The sequence below is a fragment of the Pseudonaja textilis genome, chromosome 2 (assembly GCF_049901715.1).
Source record: "Pseudonaja textilis isolate UNSWEBS1 chromosome 2, rPseTex1.2, whole genome shotgun sequence".
Taxonomy (NCBI): Eukaryota; Metazoa; Chordata; class Lepidosauria; order Squamata; family Elapidae; genus Pseudonaja; species Pseudonaja textilis.
In genome coordinates this window covers 236,933,576-236,954,372 of record NC_141991.1, presented here as the reverse complement: position 1 = coordinate 236,954,372, position 20,797 = coordinate 236,933,576, and the positions used below count along the sequence as shown (strand labels likewise).

The 20,797-nt window shown below is 38.4% G+C and overlaps 1 protein-coding gene across 5 annotated transcripts in view; it reads right to left on the bottom strand.

The window, feature by feature from the left end:
* FYB1 (FYN binding protein 1) overlaps window positions 1–20,797 on the bottom strand; it is a 71,958-nt gene that overhangs the window by 10,639 nt on the left and 40,522 nt on the right. For 2 of the 5 annotated variants that reach the window (XR_015742386.1, XR_015742388.1), the window contains 11 exons: window positions 20,731–20,771; window positions 19,121–19,238; window positions 16,419–16,575; window positions 14,478–14,622; window positions 13,757–13,779; window positions 11,901–11,964; window positions 10,355–10,492; window positions 9,018–9,049; window positions 7,177–7,247; window positions 6,907–7,021; window positions 4,300–4,462 (listed from right to left, as the gene is read on the bottom strand). Coding sequence is in view for 1 of the 5 variants with exons in the window: in XM_087927361.1 (XP_087783487.1) it covers window positions 4,300–4,462; window positions 6,907–7,025; window positions 7,182–7,247; window positions 9,018–9,046; window positions 10,355–10,492; window positions 11,901–11,964; window positions 13,757–13,779; window positions 14,478–14,622; window positions 16,419–16,575; window positions 19,121–19,238; window positions 20,731–20,771 (1,063 nt within the window). In the remaining 4 variants the exon portion in view is untranslated. Of the gene's footprint in view, window positions 1–4,299; window positions 4,463–6,906; window positions 7,026–7,176; window positions 7,248–9,017; window positions 9,050–10,354; window positions 10,493–11,900; window positions 11,965–13,756; window positions 13,780–14,477; window positions 14,623–16,418; window positions 16,576–19,120; window positions 19,239–20,730; window positions 20,772–20,797 lie in introns of all 5 variants that reach the window. The other 3 variants (XR_015742387.1, XM_087927361.1, XR_015742389.1) reach the window with 3 other exon arrangements.

The following is a 20,797-nucleotide window of genomic DNA, read 5'->3' as shown; positions in this document are numbered from 1 at the left end:
CCACCAGACTCGAAATTCTAGACCTAGAAAACCTTGAATTATGCCGTCTTTGGTCTGATCTAAGTATGGTATATAAAATCATACATTGCAATGTCCTACCTGTCAATGAATACTTCAGCTTCAACCATAACAATACAAGAGCAAACAATAGATACAAACTCAAGGTTAATTGCACCAAACTTGATTGCAGGAAATACGACTTCAGCAACCGAGTGGTCAATGTCTGGAATACTCTACCTGACTCTGTGGTCTTTCCCCAAACCCCCAAAACTTTAATCTTAGACTGTCTACTATTGACCTCACCCCTTTCCTAAGAGGTCTGTAGGGGTGTGCATAAGCGCACCAATGTGCCTACCGTCCTTGTCCTATTGTTTCTTTTATATTTTTTTATTTTTTATTTTTCTTATATGTAACCATGTATTCATAACTATGTTTTTACTTACACCTATTATCTTGTAAGTAATTGACAAATAAAAATAAATAAATAAAATAAAATAAAGATTTTCCCTGAGTGCATTCATTAACATTGCTTAAGTATGTTTATTTTTCAAATCCTTGATATTAGCCAAGCAGCACAATACTATCATCACTGGAGGTCTTTATGAAAAGACTGGGCAGCCATTTATCCAGAATGATGTCGGGTCTCCTGTTTGAGTAGGGGGCTGGACTAGAAGACCTCTAAGGTCCCTTCCAACTCTGTTATACTGTTACTGCACTGAAAGTGTATGAGTTAGTGGCACTGACTCTTCAATTCCTTCTGACCATGTGGAGTGTTGGGGTGTAGACAGAGAGTTATGGATTCACTCAGTGTCCCCTTGTCTTTCACTTTAACCAATCTTTTGTCTTCTGAGACTGCTAATCTCAGAGTCTTCCTTCTGCCTTTGTTCCAGAGCATGAATACATGAAATCTAGATACACAGAAAGAAACAACATCTACATACTAAGCAACAAGCCAAAATGGGAACAAAAAGACCAGAACATCTTGTCATGCTGCTGGTGGAGACTGACTCTGAGGGAGAGGAGGAACAGCCAACAGGGAGTGGAAGTGTGGCTCTGGAGATTGTGGAGGAGGCTGGGGAAGGGCAGAGGCCGGCTGGGCAGTCAGAGGAAGACCCAGGCCTATCTCCTCTCCATCCTAGGGCATACAGGGAGGAGAGGATAAGGGAGAGGCGTGGTCTACTCAGGAGGAGAGGGCCTTGATCCTCTTCATGGGCTGCAGCTGTGACAACTGAATAAAAGGACAGACATGTGTACAGGAGAACGGTGGAAACAAAGTGTGGAAATATCTCTAGTTTATGGTTCCTCTCTGAGTTTGGCGTCCTTTCCAGCGTATGTTCTGTTATCTGTGGATATCCTTCAGCCCTTATATTGCCTGTTTTGTGTTATTTTTTCCCTCCTTCTTGTAACTGCTTGTGTGGGAGTTTTTTGTCTTCCATCAAGGACATTTGGAGCTTGGAAGCAAAGTGAAGGAATAAAAGGGGCTTCACTGGGTTTTTGTGACTGTATTTATTTTGTATCCCCACCCTGGGTCATCACACATCTCCCCCACAACTATTCAACACCCAGATGAGCATAAATTAACTCCAAGACTAACATCTGTCTAACAGTCAAAAAGTAAACAACAACAAAAGTAAACCCCAATCAAAATACTGCCAAACGATCTAACAGTAAACAACCCAACAAAAGAATCTCCAAGACTATGCCTACCAATACTGATAGGGCAAGCCACTAGAACAGGGCTGTCAAACTCACGTTGTCATGGCATCATCACGTGACATATTGGGACTTTTTTCCCCTTCTCTAAACCGGGCAGGGGCGGGGCCAGCACATGACGCATCCAGCCTACGGGCTGTGAGTTTGACATCCCTGCATTAGAATATAATCTCAGAACAAACCCAACTATTTACTAGCACTGATGATATTACCTACTTTGGGTAATGAAACATCTGCAACAACAACAACAATAACCAAGCTCAGAGAACAGCAAGAACCTCTCCTCTTTATCATATATTAGCTGTGGAATATGGTTTGTTTGGACAGGATGGCTGCTGGTGCTGGGAAAGAAAGAAAGAAAGAAAGAAAGAAAGAAAGAAAGAAAGAAAGAAAGAAAGAAAGAAAGAAAGAAAGAAAGAAAGAAAGAAAGAAAAAGACGGAGAGAGGTTCAGGTATGGCCTTGAGTTGTAGCTGTGCTGTCACGGAAACAGATGAGCTGCCTTGCTGCTAATCAGGACTCTTGTGAGGCAGGTGGAGGTAGTATTTTTATTGGCCAAGCTTAGTGTTGAAAGTGGGGGAGTCTAAAGGCCTGACCTTCTTAGTTGTGGAGGAACACATTGCCATGTTTGAAGCTGGCTGTTTTCTAGTATCAAGACAGAGAGAGAACCTTTGGAGAAACCCTACGGGAAGTTGGTGGCTGGAATGCAGCAGTGGGATCCTACCTGTTCCACAACTGGTTCGGTGATTACATGTGCAAGCACCTAATGTGGCGCGCAGCTTTCCAAACACCAGCTGAGGCCTGTAGTGCCAATCAGCTGAGAGAATAAGGAACAGAAAAGTGCAGGGGCAAGTGGGAAGGTTGATCCTGCACTTTTCTCTACTTTCTCCTCTCAGATGATTGCTGGAGGTTTTTTTTTTTTTTTACTACTGGTTCAGTCCAACCAGTAGCAATTTTTGCTACCAGATTGGCCGTATCAGGTCGAACCGGGCCAAACCGGTAGCATACCACCACTGCTGGAATGAGATATCACTGGGAAGGTTCTGACCAATTACCTGCCCCAGAGAGAGGGAGGGGTTTAAAAATGTTGGTTGGGAAAAGAGAAGCCAAAACCTGGACAAAGGGATGTGTTTTACCAAACCCTAAGAGATAGAGAGATAGAGAGAGCGGTGGCTGCCTGCAGAAGGTCATGTGGGGATCTGGAGGAAGCCCCAAATTGGGAGGAGCTGGGGGAGTTGGTGACTAAGCAACTAAGCCAATAGCTCTGGGAAAGAGATAGATAAAGTTAGAGCTTTTAGAGAGAGACAGGAAGGAGGAAGAAACTTTGTACTGGAAGTTTGAACACACTACTGTAAATACAGTAGTTCTATTTTTTTCCTTGTTCCTGTAAATCTTCTACTTGAACATAGTAATGGAAACAAAAAAGTCTTTGTCAAGCAAAAGTCACATGGACACCCCACTATAAAAGTACCACCAGTCACACTTTGACAATTGCCTTAAATAAATCTACTTTCTCTTATAAATGACTTTGCTATCTTTACTGTTTGGCTTAGAGGAATGCTCACACAAATATATAGGCAAATTTCTTTTTTCCCAACACAAAACAGCTACTACTGCTAGCACAGTATTAAAAATTGTATTTGGGCTGGTGCTGGCCAAGAACCTAGCAATTCCCCAAATTTGTGGCTAAGAACTACATAAATATCTAGATTCAGGAATCACGCTAAGTGAATAATGGCATCTGTTTGGCTTGGCTAGGGGTGGGATTCAACCAGTGTAACAACTGGTTCAGTGAGCGTGCGCTTCACATGCGCACGCAGCATTTACAACCCACCTTTTGCTGCAAGCCCTGTGTGTAAAACAGCTGATGTGCAGCGATCTCCTGGGCCACGCAAATCAGCTCAGCTGGAAAACCCAGAAATAAAACACAGACTAGAACCAGGGTGAGCAGCCGGGCTCAACGGCTGATTGTCAGAGTGAACCAGTTCACCTGAACCAAGCCAAACCAATAGAATCTCACCCCTGGGCTTGACCCTGGGCATTGAATCAATGTAGTTTATAAAGCTTGGCTTATAATTATAATATAACTTTCCAACTAGAGTTTAATGAACAAGACCTGGTTAAACAAGCTGTGGCTTAATGTAACATATAAACCCAGCCCTTCCCTCCAGATATAGATGAATATTCTCTGAAACCAATTTTTCTTTTTAGAAAGGAGGTGTTTATTTTAACCATCAATAGATTAGTCTCAATGGAAAAACAGCAATAGGAGCTTAGTAAGGACATATTATTTATTAAATAAAAATATTCAGCAGTGTTCAAAATAATTATGTTCTGTAATTAATCTGAAAATCTTTTGAGCTATTGCTAGTAATGCCTGTATGGCTCACAATGATCTTGAATGTACAAAGTTCCTATATACTTTTATTGCCCTTTGACTGTTATTGGATTGTGAGTCCCATCATTTCTTATGTTTGGCCATAAGCATTAAGGCTGATGAAAGTTGGAGTTCAACAATATTTGGATGGCTACAGTGACCACTTCTGGTTTTCATAACTTATTTTCTTCCATTCTGTGTTAGTACTTACATTTTCCTTCTTCATTCCTACAAAGCACTTTAGTATCATCCACCTCTTGAATAACCTCAACCAGTTCTCCTGGCTTGACTTGCAAATCTTTGGAACCTCTTTTCTTGGGGGATGGTGCTTTAGATATGGTAGTAGTGTACAGAACTCGAATATCACCTTCATACTGTGGAAATAAAATAATTATTTGTAAAGAAAAATTAAACATCAATTGAAATGATACTTTTGACTTTGTGTACAGTTGAATAAAATGTAATCTTGTTGGAAGATCAGGCTATTGCCTGATATTCTTTTGACTTCCCCTCTCAAAGCATACAGTACCAGACAATTTGATTAGATAGTAAGTGATCTTTGTTCAACTATTCTTCTTGCCTCATGATCCAGGCAAGGGACTAGATAGGATTTATATTAGAACACTATTCCAATTGAGCAGTAAGTCAGTGGCCCATCTGTTGCTTCTCCATCCCATTCCTGAGACCACAGAGTTTTCTGTACCTGTCAGCTTCACGGGCTAAAGCAGATAGGAATCACAGCTAGATGAGCTACTGTAATTCTACTTTATTGTAAAACTTCATTGATAGAATCTTACAAGTCTGAAAGTAAAATTCTCTCCCCCTACATCATTTACAGCTAAAGAAATTAGGGAGAGTCTCTTCTGAGTTTTTTGTCCCAACCACTATAAGGGTTGTGGGCTATGCTGACTCTTACTTGATCATTCCCTTGGTATCTCTTTGCCCAGTCTTCCAAGGTCTTTCCTATATACAATTACACTCCCTAAAAACACATTACAGTCCCTCCACACAAGCAAAGTACCAGCAAAGGAGGGGAAAAAAAACTCCACAGACATTTCTGAGACAGGAAGTCTAGTCCTGCCAAGAATGTAATGAGGGTTAATGGAGAGGCAGTTTCTGTAAGCAACACCAGAATGTTTCCTTCCTGCCTTCCTTACAGGATTAGGCCAGTAATTTCTTCTAACAACTGGTTCTCCGAACTGCTTAGAATGGTAACAACTGGTTCTAGCGAATAGGTGTGAACTGGTAGAATCCCACCCCTGTGTACTGGGTTTTACACATTCAGAAGAGCAGCGGCAGTGGATAGGTGAGCGAGGAAAGTCATAGTGTAGTAATACCCGACAAAATTGCATCCTTTTTTAATTTTTTGATTCACAGACAATTTCAAACCACACAACACATCATGTTCTTCAGAGACTTGCATTTCCTCTGGATCAAGGCTTGAACACTCCCCTGAGGCTACCAAATGACTTCCTCTTGCTATCAGACCTACAAAACGCTGTGCTAACAGTGTTTTCAATGGGGAAATATACTACTTTCACATTTTTCCCAGGGGAACGAAGGTAGAGTAACTATTCTCCAAGGAAGCTTTTTGAAATGCTTTTTGGTAAGCTTTTATGAATTAAGATTTTAAAGCATCTAACTAAACCTATTACTATCAGAAAATGAACTCCACTCGATTCAATGAAAATGAACTTTTTGAGTAAAACGTTACTTCTGATTTCTGATGTTGATAATTAGAATACAATAGATTATAAAAAGAAGATTATTATAACTTGAGAGAGAGAGAGAGAAAATGAGAGACCCGATATTATGGGTCATGTGAAATATTCACTGCCATGCGAGCCATAACAGCTAAGTTTGCACAACACAATGGCATTTGTGTATAGAAAGGATTTGGAAGGAATCAACCCAATTCATTTTCATTTTCAGTTGCAGAGGCAGATGAGTATAGAAGTCACTTCCTGAGATATTTTATTTGTCAAACATATTTATCTGTCAAATTTAACTCTATGTAAATCACTCCATTTGAATCCATGTAGGACCTTAAAGGTGACATACAGCATCTTAAATTATACCCAGAAGCCAACTTGCAACCAATGCAACTCCTTAAATAGTGGAATCACTATTTTGGGGGTACACCTGTCAATCCCTGAGCCCCTGCATTTTGTATCAACTATAACTTCCAAATCCTTTCTAACCACTTTCATTTGTACAGTGCATTACAATATTCCAGGCACCTGCTGATCCTGCCACTTCTTTTCAGAGACAATTCCCATCCACCCTGGAATTCATCTCAGAAATAAACACAGCTATCCTACCTTGGAGGATTCAGTTTAAACCTGTTCTTCCCAGTGGTGGGATTCAATTTTTTTTTATTACCGGTTCTGTGGGCATTGCTTGGTGGGAGTGGCTAGGGAAGGATACTGTAAAATCTCCAATCAGAAGTGGTATTTGCTAATTCTCCAAACTACTCAAAATTTCCACTACCGGTTCTCCAGAACTGATCAGAACCTGCTGAATACCAACTCTGGTTCTTTCCCTTCCAAGCCCTGACAATCTCCAAGCACTGGATCCACACTTTTATCATTTCACCAGTTTTAGGTATGGGACTAAAATGCATAGTTAGGAATCATAAGCATCTTGTTGAAACTAGGCCCCTTTTCAGTATTTATTGAGCTTGTCAATATTTATTGGGCTCTTGTGAAGCTGGGACATTATATAATGATCAGATGCCACCCTGATATGTTTAAGATTGCTTTCATGTTTATGTTCATTTAACACATTGATATTTACACTCAATCAAACAAATACTTACTTTGAATTTTTTTCGAAAATCTTTCTCTTCTTTGTCGATTTTTTTAAACTTCTGTGAATCACGGTCATCAGATCTGCCCCTCCCAAAGTTGAAAGATTTTATACTTTTTGGGAGGCTAAAACAACATATTAGGAAAAAAAACTTCAGTGCATTACATTGGTATGTTTATAGGTAGCTGCAAATTATTTTTACTAGTTTATACAACAAGTCAACCAGCCCCCACTCTGTACCAAAGAAAACAAACAAACTTTTTAGTTTATTTTAACTTGCCTAATTTCTTTTGGGGGGGGGAGGGAAGTCAGTGGATTCAACATCATCGTAAACATCACTGTCTCCAGAATCTAAGATAGATTTGAAGAAAAAAAGATAATGATCATAGGTTATGTTTTTTTTACATATAGTTTGGGGATAAATTTGAACAAAACCCATACCAAGACATTATCTTTATGTTGTCTTAAAATTTTGCTTCACACTGAAGTTTGCAGTTTAAAAATAAACCAGTTTTTGTTTCTTGGATTGTTTAGCCATTCAAATAAAGCTTAGACAAGACAAAAGTTACCATGACATTTGTCATATAAGCCTGGCCAAGTACATTGAGTAATATGTTGTAACAGTGAACAGTGTGTTATGATATGCCATGACAAATATAAACCAGACTATTACGTGATCTTTCTTATATTAACAGTGTTGAGGTGTTGAACAATCTAAAAACCTTCTGACTGAATTAAGACTTAGCTAATGCCATTTCAGGGCACTACTGGCTTACGTGTGTGAGTGTGTGTGTGTGTGTCACACACACACACACACACACACACACACACACACACACACATATATATATATATATATATATATATATATATATATATATATATATTATGGTATTCAGTTTTGTTCAGGTATTTTCCCACGTCATTATAGTTGTGCTGTTTCCCAGCCTTTGACTGGGATAAGTCTGACTCACAAATGAACACTATACAGAAGCCTGATGATGGCAGATGAAATTCTGCTGAAACGTTGCTACAACTTTAAAAGCACAACTATAATGACATGGGAAAATACCCGAACAAAGCTGAATACCATACATATAAATACCCACAAAAACTTAAGAAAACAAATATGTATGTATGTATGTATGTATGTATGTATGTATGAATATATAATTTCTGAATTGGATTGTGCCCTGTGTTTGCTGCTAAACGGTTACTAGATGCTATTAATCTCATTGAATTGGAATCTGAAACCAGGAATTGCTTGGAAGCAGCAACACATTTCAAAACAATTCACTGAATATTACGTAAGCACAAAGCTAGCTTGTCAGTATTTGTTACCTAAGGAATATTATGCTTGTCACTCAGTGGTGGGATTCAAATTTTTTTACAACCAGTTCTGTGGGTGTGGCATGGTTTGGTGGGCATGGCTTGGTGGGCATGGCAGGGGTAGGATACTGTAAAATCTCCATTCCCAACCCATTCCAGGGGGAAGGTTACTGCAAAATCCCATTCCCTCTCCACCCCACTGACCTGCTTTCCAGCTCTGTTCTCGTGTGCAGGGCAACAAAAGAACACTCAGCATATCAGCTGGGACTTGGCAGGCAGAGAATAGATGGGGGTGGGGCCGGTCAGAGGTGATATTTGCTGGTTATTTCCGAACTACTCAAAATTTCCACTACCAGTTCTCCAGAACAGCCTCTGGCCTCAAACTACATATAACATTAAAAGTGTTACAGATAGTCTCTGTTTAGCGGTTGCCTCATTTAGTGGCCTTCACACTTACAATGATGATAAAAAAAGTAAAATTGTGACTAATCCTTGCATCTATAAACTTCATAGATTTGTAAAGCAAAGGAAAGCTGAAGTAAAATCTAAAGCACAGTCACAGTTTCACGTAACAGCCACTTCCCTTAATGACCAAGTTTCCGGTCCCATTTGTGGTTACTAAATGAGCACCTGTACAGGCAGTCTCTGGGTTAAGAATGAGTTCCAGCAAAAGGCTACAATTTTTTTAGATTTCTTTGCTGCCATCTCACGGTTATCCAGATTTTTACATTCAAGATATAGTAGTTCTAATTCAACTCAACCACAGTCAAAGAATTTCATTCAACGACTTACCCTTCCCTGTTTGTTTTGCTAAAGGACTTCTTCTAGAAATAAATTTAGAAACAACCTTAATTAATATATGAAAAGGAAGAATTGGTATTATCTCAGTTTTAAATCATATGTGGCTAAATACAAAAAGTCTTCTGATTATAAAGCAAGTATCCTGAAATTTTGAAATTGAACCTGCAGACCAAGGTTGGTAGGTTCAACATCAAGAGGGCCATAAAATATCCATCCTTTCTTCAAATAATTAAACAACACGTCTATAAATATTATAATAGCAAGAACTTCTACTTATTTCACACATGAACTTTTCTTGGCTTTGTTTCTTAGCTATAATTAGATTTCTATTTTTAAAGCTATTATACCACTCTGACATAAATACCTTGGCCTGAAATAACTTGAAGGGCTTTAAACAGGCTTTATATATTATTGTTGCTGTTGCTATTAAAACAATATAATTAAAGGAGGAACATGCTGATGAATGCTTCCTATTTAGCAGTGGAATCCTGTGAAATCCACACTGTTATTGTTCCACTAGGAGTCACACTCTACCAGCATGTTTTCCTGGGCAAACACAGCTAATGTGAATTAGAGCTATGCAAGGCCAATAATTTTGATTCCAGTAGGTCAGATTTGCCTGCTCCTCATTTTGCTACCTAGATTGGTACGCTGAATCTGTTCTCAGTAGAAGCCATCCAGATGATTAGGGATCTGGAGACTAAAACATGAACAGTAGTTGCAAGAACTGGGCATGGTTAGTCTAGTGAAGGGGTGACATGATAGCAGTATTCCAATATTTAAGGGACTGTCACAGAAGTGAGGGGGACAACTTATTTTCCACAGACAAGGAAATATCAACGGGAACTGATCAAGGAGAGATTCAATCTAGAAATAAGGAGAAATTTTCTGACAGTGAGAATAATCAACCAATGGAACAGCTTGCCCTCAGACGTTGTGGGTGCTTCATCACTGGAGGCTTTCAAGAAAAGACTGGACTTGTCAGAAATAGTATAGGATCTCCTGCTTGGGTGGGGGATTGGACTAGATGACCTATAAGGTCCCTTCCAACACTGTTATTTTTTTATTCATCTCTCATTGCTTCACAGTAAAACAGCTTCTCCTAACATACAACCATGATAGTTAAAAGATATCAAGTCACAGACAGAATAGGGTCCAGCTTTTTAAAGTCAAGTAGTAGTTCCATAGCTTGAGTTATCTAATGCATGTTTGATTTGTTGCTTATTAGGCTGCTGTGAGAAGTGGTTAGTAGAGCACAATCATCAATGAATCCGTGGTATTAGCTTTAGTGAGCTTTGCGTGTGTTACTTTTCACAGCAGTCTCTTACAAAGAATTCTGATCTTCTGTCACATTGACTTTGGATGCTGCCTTTCGCATACTTTTCTTTTGGTAATCTTTTCCCTTTAAAATCTTCAAAAGCCCCTTGGACCAGGTGTCACTCTTCTCTTCATCCTGTGACACAGATCTTTGAAGTACGCACACAATTATTACATAGTAGAATAAAAAAAAATTAGCAGGTACTTTGGTCTAATGGGTTAATTGAATAATTGAAATATGTATTCAGGGAGCTACTTGCAGATTATTTAGAGCAGTGTTTTTCAGCTTTGGCAATTTTAAAATGTGTGGATTTCAACACCTGGAATTCTCTCTGGGGAATTCTGGGCATTGAAATCCATACAATCTTAAAGCTGGTGAGTTTGAAAAACATTTATTTAAAGTTAACACTTTAGGCAGCTCTGCCCAGGGGTAAATCAAAAAGTTGCTCTCTGTACACATATATTTCCTACCATAAACTAATGAAGGGTGCCTATTGTGCATGCACACAAATATATCTGAATACATGTGTTTAACAATATGGTTAGTATACCTTAATAATCTTTCCTATGGGAAGAATTAGCATTAACAGTGTTATACACCATAATTTGCTCTATGAAATATAGTTGCCTAGAACGTTTAAAGTATACATCCCAACCAATGGTGGGATTCAAATTTTTTTACTACCGGTTCTGTGGGCATGGCTTGGTGGGTGTAGCCGAGGAAGGATACTATAAAATCTCCAATCCCCACCCCATTCCTGGGGGAGGTTACTGCAAAATCCCATTCCCTCCCCACCCCGCTAACCTGATTTCCAGCTCTGTTCTCCTGTGCAGAGCAACAAAAGAAGACCCAGCCGATCAGCTGGGACTCAATGGGAGGCAGAGAGTAGATGGGGGTGGGGGCCAGTCAGAGGTGGTATTTGGTTCTCCAAAGTACTCAAAATTTCCACTAAAGGTTCTCTGAACTACTCATAATTTCTGCTACTGGTTCTAGAACTGGTCAGAACCTGCTGAATACCACCTCTGATCCCAACATAATGTATGGATCAACTAAGACAGGGTGTCAAACTCGCTGCGTCACATTGTCGTCACATGACATTTTGTGATGGTTTTCCCTTTGTGGAGCTGGGGTGGGTGTGGCCTGCACATGACACATCCGACCTGCAGGCTGCCAGTTTGACATCCCTGAACTAAGATATATTTGGAAACTTAAGTAATGTTCTTGAGTGTCCATATATAAGAACATTAGTTGCTCTATAATGCATGAAATGGACTAATATGACGACAACAGCAATAGTAACAAAGAAGAGAATCACATATGATTCATGACTTTTTAACCCAGTCTTACACCTGCATACATAGGAAGTAATGTCAGTTAATTCCACGGGACCTGGTGAGGGAAATCTTCATAGGATTGAGTTCAGAAACTAATTTATGGTTAAACAGGTCTATAATTTCATTTTCAACAACTTGCAAAATTCACCCAGTTTGTAACTTGTTAATTTCCTAACCCATTTATATCTTATATATCACACTATGTGGATAATTCATACTTACTTCTCTGGAATCTCATCATCTTCTACACCATCATAAATGTCATCTGGTGGAGGTGGCGGAAACCCTGTTTTAAGGGGTTGTGGGGAGAAATAGGGAGAAATGGAGTTTATTAATCAATTCATCTCTTAGTTTCAAATTTTGCAGCAAGAAGAGTTCATAAGTACAAAGAATAACAACAGAACAGTTAAAATATAAATACATATACCCTAACACATTTAAGTTTATTTACCATGCACCCAATACATTTCTACTCAGAAGTAGATCTCACTGATCAGATATCCTAGTTCACAGAAGAAATCTTCAATTTCAGCCTTATTTAAACTGGGGCTTTCCACACATGTTGGCCTATAGATCTCATCATTCCCACTCTGAAAAGAATGCTGTTCTTTAAAGGAATGAAATCTAAGCTGGCATCTTGTTGCCCATTAAGAATTAGCACATCCTTGGTTCTCCCCTGTGCAATGGAATATCTTGGATGGGTTTTGATACTGGATTAAGTCACATTGAATAAATATCTGGGAAGAGATTGATCAAATGAGTAATATAGCTTGTAGATTCAGTAGTTACCAGTTTTCTCCATTTGCAGCTATTGTTTAAAAAGTTAAAATTTATTTAGTTTTAAAACAAACATGATGATTATGGTTAAGGCTTTATTTTATGCTCATTGTTTAAAGAATAAAAGTGTTTACCCTGAATAATTAGCACAGGGCCATCTTTTCTGACTTTGCTTGGTATTCAGTAAGAGGAAGTCAGAAAGAGAGAAGTCTTGATTTGCTAAACATTTTAGTAAAGGGAGCATTAATGTATGCATTGATTGATTTTTTTTTCTTATATGAACAAGTTACTTTCCTATTGTTATAAACTTGAGTCATCATTTTAATCTGAAATATAAGTGCTGAAATGTTATTACAATATCATCTTATTTTGAGATTACCGTATTTCCCCATGTATAAGCACCCCCTTTGTATAAGCCACCCCCCCAATTTTTGGACTGTGAAGTTTTGAAAAACATATTTTATTAGAGAAACAAGTTATGAAGAAAGAAAATTTACAAAGAAACAAAATTCGACGTCTAGATCTACAACTTCAGTCATGACGCTGAAAGCGGTGCAGGCGACGCTAGCAATCTACGCATCGGAACGAGAGTAGGAACGAAGCATTCAGGCCGATGCCTAGCGTATGCATTTCTATCGCGTACTCGCACTCGTAATCGTATCATCACGTACAATTTTTACAAAAAAGTATAGCATACTGCTGGAAAACCAGTTTATTCCTACTTTATTATTTTATGCATTTTTCACGTATAAAAAGTGTACCTGCTTTGTATATGCCACCCCCCCTACTTTTTGGGCTTGAAAATTTTGGAAAAAAGGGGTGGCTTATACATGGGGAAATACGGTACTTTCTTAAAATGGAGCCGCTCCCATTCTAAACTACTGGTAATCCATTGTTGAGAATCTTGTGTAAATTCAGATATTGGGGTTAATTATGTCAATCATTATCACTGATTTGTCTAACATTCAAACAGATGTAGAAATCTGTTATTGGAATGGCTGACAAACAAACTAAAATGGAAGGGTTTCCAATCTTTTGAGGACAACAATAGTTGGTTGTTCAGTCACAATCGCCTCACGTACCTAAAGATAAACAAAGCTTTGCACAATGGCCACTCACCACTTTATTTTCCAAGAATGCCTCTAGGATCTATGTGGGGGCCTAGAGACATTATTGGAAATACAGATTATGCTTCACATGGATCAGGTCTAGTTTCCGTTGTTAAAAAGAGCATCACAAAAGAACAATACAATGCTGGGGATAATTATTATTTCAAGATGTTAATAAAAAGGAGAACTCACCTCCCACGGCACTCTGACTTCCACTTTGCCCATAAAAAACAAACCAAGAAAAACAAAACGTTGAATGCAAAGAAAACCAGATACGTTTCCATATACATGCAAAGTGATGCTAAGAGTTGATCACTCTCATTAATTCTTTTTATACTGAAAATATGTATAACTGTTTCTTGAGAAAATGACAATATTTTCTGGATCAATAGTGATCTTAGGAATTTCAAGACCCTGTCATACATCATCAAGGGTGATGTATTTTATACAGAACACCTTTATTTGTACAAGATGCTTACAGATGCTTAATTGATCCATGATTTTATTCCACAGTTTATTGGCACAAAGCTGGTTACATTCTAGACAGTGTTCTAGGCAAATCTAGCCAATGGCTGTTTTAGTGACTGGGTCAGATATAACATGTTTCCTTAAAGTAAACTAAGGCTGTGCAACAATCTGGATTCAAAGGGCAAAATGTGTTTTACAGCAATGTTAAAGCATGTCAGCTTTCCATTTATTACCCATTTGAAATTAAAATATGCAATTTTTTTTTGGAAAAGCAAAATTTAGTGGCACCAGTACAGTTATTATAGTCCTCAGGAAAAAACAGCTTGGGGAGTGTCGAAAAATGTGGAAAGATGAATCAGCATAAGAGGTTGGTCTACACAGAATTAATGGTAGTATTTAGGTCTAGATGTAGTGTTCATCACTTTTTCACAAATCTGTGACATACCTGCTGATACTATCCTGGTCTCCAACATCATCATACACTTCTTGATCACTGTCTGGGTGCTTTGACTGAACATGCATGGGAGGCCGTGGCTTCCTTTTTAACGTATCGTAGTCAATTGCCACCATGGTAGTTTTAATGTAGCCATCTAAAAGAAATATCATTTGGTGATATGGTTGCTTCAGTATAAAAAAATACATCTACGAACTGAAAAATGATCATGCAAAATATATTGTGGTACAGAACAAAGAGGTAGTGAAGTATCCTGCTAATTCAACAGGTGCAGACGATAACTTACCCAAATTAGAAAAATAATTGCTCTGTTTTGCAGATTACCCTCTGTGAGATTAAAAAATCTGATTTTGGATAGTACCAGGATTCTGTGGCTTATGTTTTCTCCATAGAGAAATAAATAAGACATAGTACATGGATATTAAGCTTATCAGAAGAAAAACTGAATTAGGATCTTTCTCTTTCCTATATTAATTTTCAATAAAGATTGTACATAATATTTTTCCATTATGTAACCTCTCATCTCTAGTCTGAAGCCAGACAGTCCAGGTACAACTTTATGAATACCAAATGTTAGCATACTAGCCCCTCTTAAGCCCAGCATGCGAGTTACAATCTATGCATTTTACTGGCTTGAAGTGAAAGGTGATAAAAATAAAATTAATATTAAGGTATTAACATTGCTAAGAACGCTATAAACAGAATCTCCCATTAAAAAGTTTTGAGAAGATCGCAGGCTATGATGGTTCAGCTGATCCAAGATCCCAAGAAGCATCCAACACATAATAGCTATGATTTGTATAAATATAATAAATATCAAACTAGATATAAACATGCACATCATTATAAATAAAGAATACAGTTCTTGGGTAGCATATTCTTATTTCTCTAAATTATAAAGAACTTTTGAAACTGTGTCTTTATTAATATGTGATTTGTACAAATTCTAGCTTAAATCTGAGGTGAAGTTTCACCCTGCTTTAGAAGGACAAACCATTTCTTCTTGAAGAGAAAGGGAGGGATTTGAGAGTAACTGCCTTGTCTTTGTGAGCTAGCATATGCATTTGTTCCTTCTGAATGCTTATAGTCCATGTTTAAGATGGGTGAATGAAGCTATCAATATCATTCTTTGCCAACAAAATTCAAATGTTTATAATCATATCACCAAGAGCCATGGTGGCTCAGTGGTTAGAATGCAGTTCTGCAGGCTACTTCTGCTGCCTGCCTGCAATTTGGCAGTTCAAACCTCACCAGGCTCAAAGTTGACTCAGCCTTCCGTCCTTCGGTAAAGGTTGGTAAAATGAGGACCCAGGTTGTCAGAGGCAATATGCTGACTCTGTAAACTACCCAGAGAGGGCTGTAAAGCAGGGTGAAGTGGTATATAATTCTAAGTTGCTATTGCTATTAGAATTTCTCGTAATTCTAGAAGTGGGATGAGCAAGAACAGCAATGATATGGCAGGAGAGGCATGTTTTGTGTCCTCTCAGTTAAGGGAGAGGACCCAAAAGATGAACTGTTTCTGCCATGGCAAGGCCATGAGTTAAGGTTGGCCCCAACCCTTACAGCCTTCCAGAAGGCCCTAAAAATGTGTGTGTGTTCATCTGGCAGCAGGGAGCCTGTCCTTTGGCTGCCATGTATAATGTTCTGATTTTGATAAGATCTTGTTCTTATTTATGTTTAAGTATTTATGTGTTTTAAATGGTTTTATAATAAGTTTTGTTTGTTTGTTTTATTGTACACTACCCAGAGTCACCATGTGTGAGATAGATGGCCAAGTAAGTAAGTAAGCAAGTAAATAAATAAACAAATGCAATACATAAATAAATATAATGCATACAGAAGCAAATGCAGAGATCCTTGGGACAATTCAGATTCTTTAATCATTATGTTAGCATAAATTCTCTTAATTTCCACACATTACAGTATACCTACATGAGCCCTTAAATCTTCCCAGCCATTTCCCTTCTGGATTGTCTGTGACACGAAGTATTTCAATTAGATCTCCTTGTTTGAAGGACAGATCGTACTTTCCTCCTTTAAAGTCCGTGGAAGCTCGTGCCTGGTGAATAACTTCAATGGGACCTTCTAGCTACATAAAAGATGAAGATACGTAATTAGGTTTTAGTACTTAGAAAGAGTGAGAGAAAGAGAAAATGAAATTGTAGCAAGAAAGATAATACTAAAGGTAATAGTATAATTTTAGAACGTGTGTGTTATGAGAATGAGACCTCTCCACCACGGGTGGGATTCAAATTTTTAAACAACCAGTTCTGTGGGCATGGTTTGGTGGGCGTGGCTTTTTTGCAGCACCCCACCCCCCGTTGTTGTTGTTGTTTTTGCCTCCTGGACCTCAGGCAAGCCTTCTGGGGGAGCGTTTTTGCTCCCAGAAGGCTTCCCTGGGGCCCAGGCAGAAGGCAAAAAACAGAGCACAGAGGGGACCCACCTCCCCCCCGCACATCCTGTTGTATATAGACATTCGCATACTCGTAATACCACATTCTGATTGGACGATCACTGCCGCCTAGCGTTTGGCGGTTTAACAACTGTTGCGATTAGTCCGCCAACGGCGGGAAGTTTAAAATGATGCCATTGGCTGTGATCCGCGAGCAGCCGCTATAAAAGAGGCTGCCGCAGCTCAAGTTTAGTTGAAGTTACTGACGCTAAATAAAGAGCTAAATTCAACTCCAGTCTCGAGTCCGTCTTTGTTCCACAACAGAACACATCCCTTCTTGCATCCAAGGCCTCAGGGAAGCCTCCTGGGTGAAGCAATTCATTGGAACAGCTGATCATCAGGAGTGGGGGAAAAGAAATACCTTAAGGAGTGACTGGGCAGGGGAGAATGCAGTCAGCGATGTTGGGCATGCACGCGATGTCACACATGCGCTAAGGACTGACTGGGTAGGGAGGGGAGGGGTGGGCAGAGAGGGGTGGGGCCAGCCAGGGGCACGATTTGCTGGTTCTCCAAACCTCACAGAATCATAACAACCAGTTCTGTAGAACTGGTCTGAACCGGTGAAATTCCACTCCTGCTCTCCACCCCATAGGATTTATGCACTCCCCCTTTCGTGTGGTAAATCTGCAAGAAGAAGATTAGAAGTTCTGCTTTGATAACCTCACTTGGTTATGTTCTCTGAATCAAGGTGTTTTTTTTTTAAATTAGCTGAGCAGAAAATTCAAGTGGGAACAAAATTTTGGTAGTGTTCTTCCCTCCTTCCTTAGAATGGGGTGGAAGAACACTCAGTTCTCTTCTGAATATGCATGAGATGACAAGGATATTGAGAGGGGTTTTTTTTCAAACAAAAATACCTGACATGCTTACATAACTATAAGGCTCTATTAAGATATTGATCTGGAGCACTTCCTAGAATCCTGAGTTTTTCTTCTTCTTCAATAGAATAATAAAGACAAAAGGATCCAGCATTTGATTCAGTAGACTATAACTATTGTCTACCTATTTATTGAATGAACTAGTTTTGTTATTTTTCAAGGGTGTAAATAATAAAGAAAATGTGCCAGTTAAGTTTAACATAACTCCTTAAACTACTCAATTAAACTAATTAAGTTTAATTAGTAAATTAACTTATTACTTAATATCTGGGTGTGATTTGAGGGAATCAAAAATCAAAAGAACAAATGAAATGGCAATTTCTGCTAGATAACTAGTGATAAGGCCATCAGATACCCATGGTACAAAATATTCCATGGTCTCCACCAGGTTTTTAAAATCCTTTTAATTAAAATTATAAACGAAGAAACAACATGCTAAAAAGTCACCTTCATTTCCATAAATTCCTTTGGCTGCCACATAAGTTCCAGAAATATTTTCAGAACATAAAAATTGCTGGGGTTGGAGGCAGTGCTTTTGTCAAATGTCAAAATGGGGTTAATAAAGAGCATCTTGGAAATCTAGAAGTTGTGGGAAGATCAACTTCATTGATGGACCTTAATTAGAAGTTTGTGGTAATTAGAGGTTTTGTGACCAAACCCAACTTTACCAGAAGACAGCCATTTTATGAAAACACACATGATCTCAAAATTCCAGACATTCTCTCTTAGCTGCTTGTATCTTTTGATTATTTATAGTTTATAATATTGCTCTATCAATATCTGCTGAGCCCTCGTGGCACAGTGATTAGAATGCAGTATTGGAAGCTAACTCTGCCCACAGTCTGGAGTTCAATTCTGACCAGCTCAAGGTTTACTCAGCCTTCTGTCCTTCTGAGGTTGGTAAAATGAGGACCCAAATTGTTAAGGACAATATGCTGACTTTGTAAACTGCTCAGAGAGTGCTGTAAATCAAAATTCTATTTCTATCAATCTGGTTAACCCAATTGATTAAGCAGGCATTAAAATATTAACTTTTGCTATTAAGTAAAAATATCACGTGGCTATTTTAATAACTTTAAAAATGCAGAACATAGAATTATAGACTGGAAGGGTCCTGTGGGGGTGGGGGGTGGGGTTCTTCTAATCCAACCCCCTGCCCAAGGCAGAAGACATTATACCATCTCAGTCAAATGGTTGTCCAATATATTTTTGAAAACCTCCAGTGATGGAGTGTCCATAACCCATTGATCAATAAATGTATATATTTATTCCAGTTCTTTGCATGACCTTCTTGAAAGAAATTTTACCTTGAATTTCTTTCTGAGTTCTTGCTCTTTTTTATCTTTATCCCTTTGTTCTTTCTTTTGATCAAATTTTTTCTTTTCCTCCTTCTCTTTCTTTTTCCCCTCTTCTTGTGGTTTAAATCTGCACAATAAGAAGGAGAAGACTTAATACTTAATATAATAATATAATAATATAATATATTACTATAAGGAGACTTAATACTGCTGATGAATTGCCCTCAAAGGGTTTTTTTTAATTTTATGGTTCTATTTGAGGTGCAGCTCACTGTTTTGAAGAAAGGGAGAGACTTAGCAAGATCTTTGGAATCAGGTGATATGTCCCACCTCTCTCTCCTCAAATCAACATTTCTGAGGGGCATTTTAGAAAACAAAAAATTACCATCAGTGGAAAGAGTTTTTCAAAATGTCTATTAAAATGGGAAGTGTGTTTTTGGGATGAGGGGATGTTGACTACCAATTTACTGAAGTTAATAAATCTTGCTACTGCTTACATCTGCTATTTTGATATTCTAAATAGGGGGTTTTGTACCAACGTTTCCTGTGTACAACCTCACATTTACTGGAAAGACCAGTAAATTGAGTAACAATCTGTTTTCTTAATCATCCTGATAGTCAATCAAATCCAGTAGTTTATAACCAGCCAAACTCCAAGGCCTAACTGCTTTTGGGTTATCCCAAAATATCTTCTGATTATGCTATCAAACTTCAGAGATAAATTTGCCAAGTTCTCCAGCTGGCTTTAAAGCTGTTGTTAAAACCCTCAGAAAGGAAAGCTTAACAAAAAGGAAGGAAGGAAGAATTTTGCAATATTCTGTTTAATGTAACTTTACATTAAAATAGTGTTGATGCTCCTGGTTGTGGTTTTTGTCTGGGCTATCTTGAAGGGCTAACATCTATCTTGCAACACTTAGTATTTTCCTCTTTTTTTAGTCTCCAGAAAACCAGAGAGGGTCCCTTCTGAAACACTTCTCAGGGTTTTCCCCCATTTGCAAACCAAGTTGCCTCTTATTGGACCATTGCTAAAGTTGCAAGCCTTCCTTCTACCCTGTTACACACACTCCCCCAGTACCTTCCCCTCCACTTGTAAATGGGAGATCCTGACCTGACCTAACCCCCCTACAAAACCTACATTCAGGTTATGACCAGATTGTCTGCTTGCATAGGGCAGACAATCTTCACATGATGCAATGAATCAGTTTTCAGATCTCCTGATTATTTTTTTTAAAGAAAAGGTAAACAATCATGGTGCAGCCTGAAAATGGAGACAATGAATAGTCAAATAGAGCATTTATACTTTTGCCCATTTAAAGCATTCATAATGTAATTCTTTCTAGCCTTTTGCAATTCAAGAAATATTGACATAGCTAAAAGCAAATTGACTTATTCATGGTCAGAGCACAAGCCTCTAAAATGTGCAGGAAAAGAAAAGTCATGGATAATCAGGATATATTGGACATTGGTAACCAGAATTCATGCCTAGAATGCCTCAAGTGGAGCTTTACAGGGTTTTTTTGGATCTCTTTGCGTATAACTTTTAATTGTGGTCATTATTTAATAATAGCTGAGATTATGATACTATGATCAGAGGCCCACTTTGTATATCTTTTTCATACCTCATCTCATTTATGTCTTCATACATTTCTCCATCACTGTTCTGATTTTATGAAAAGGAAAAGAAGT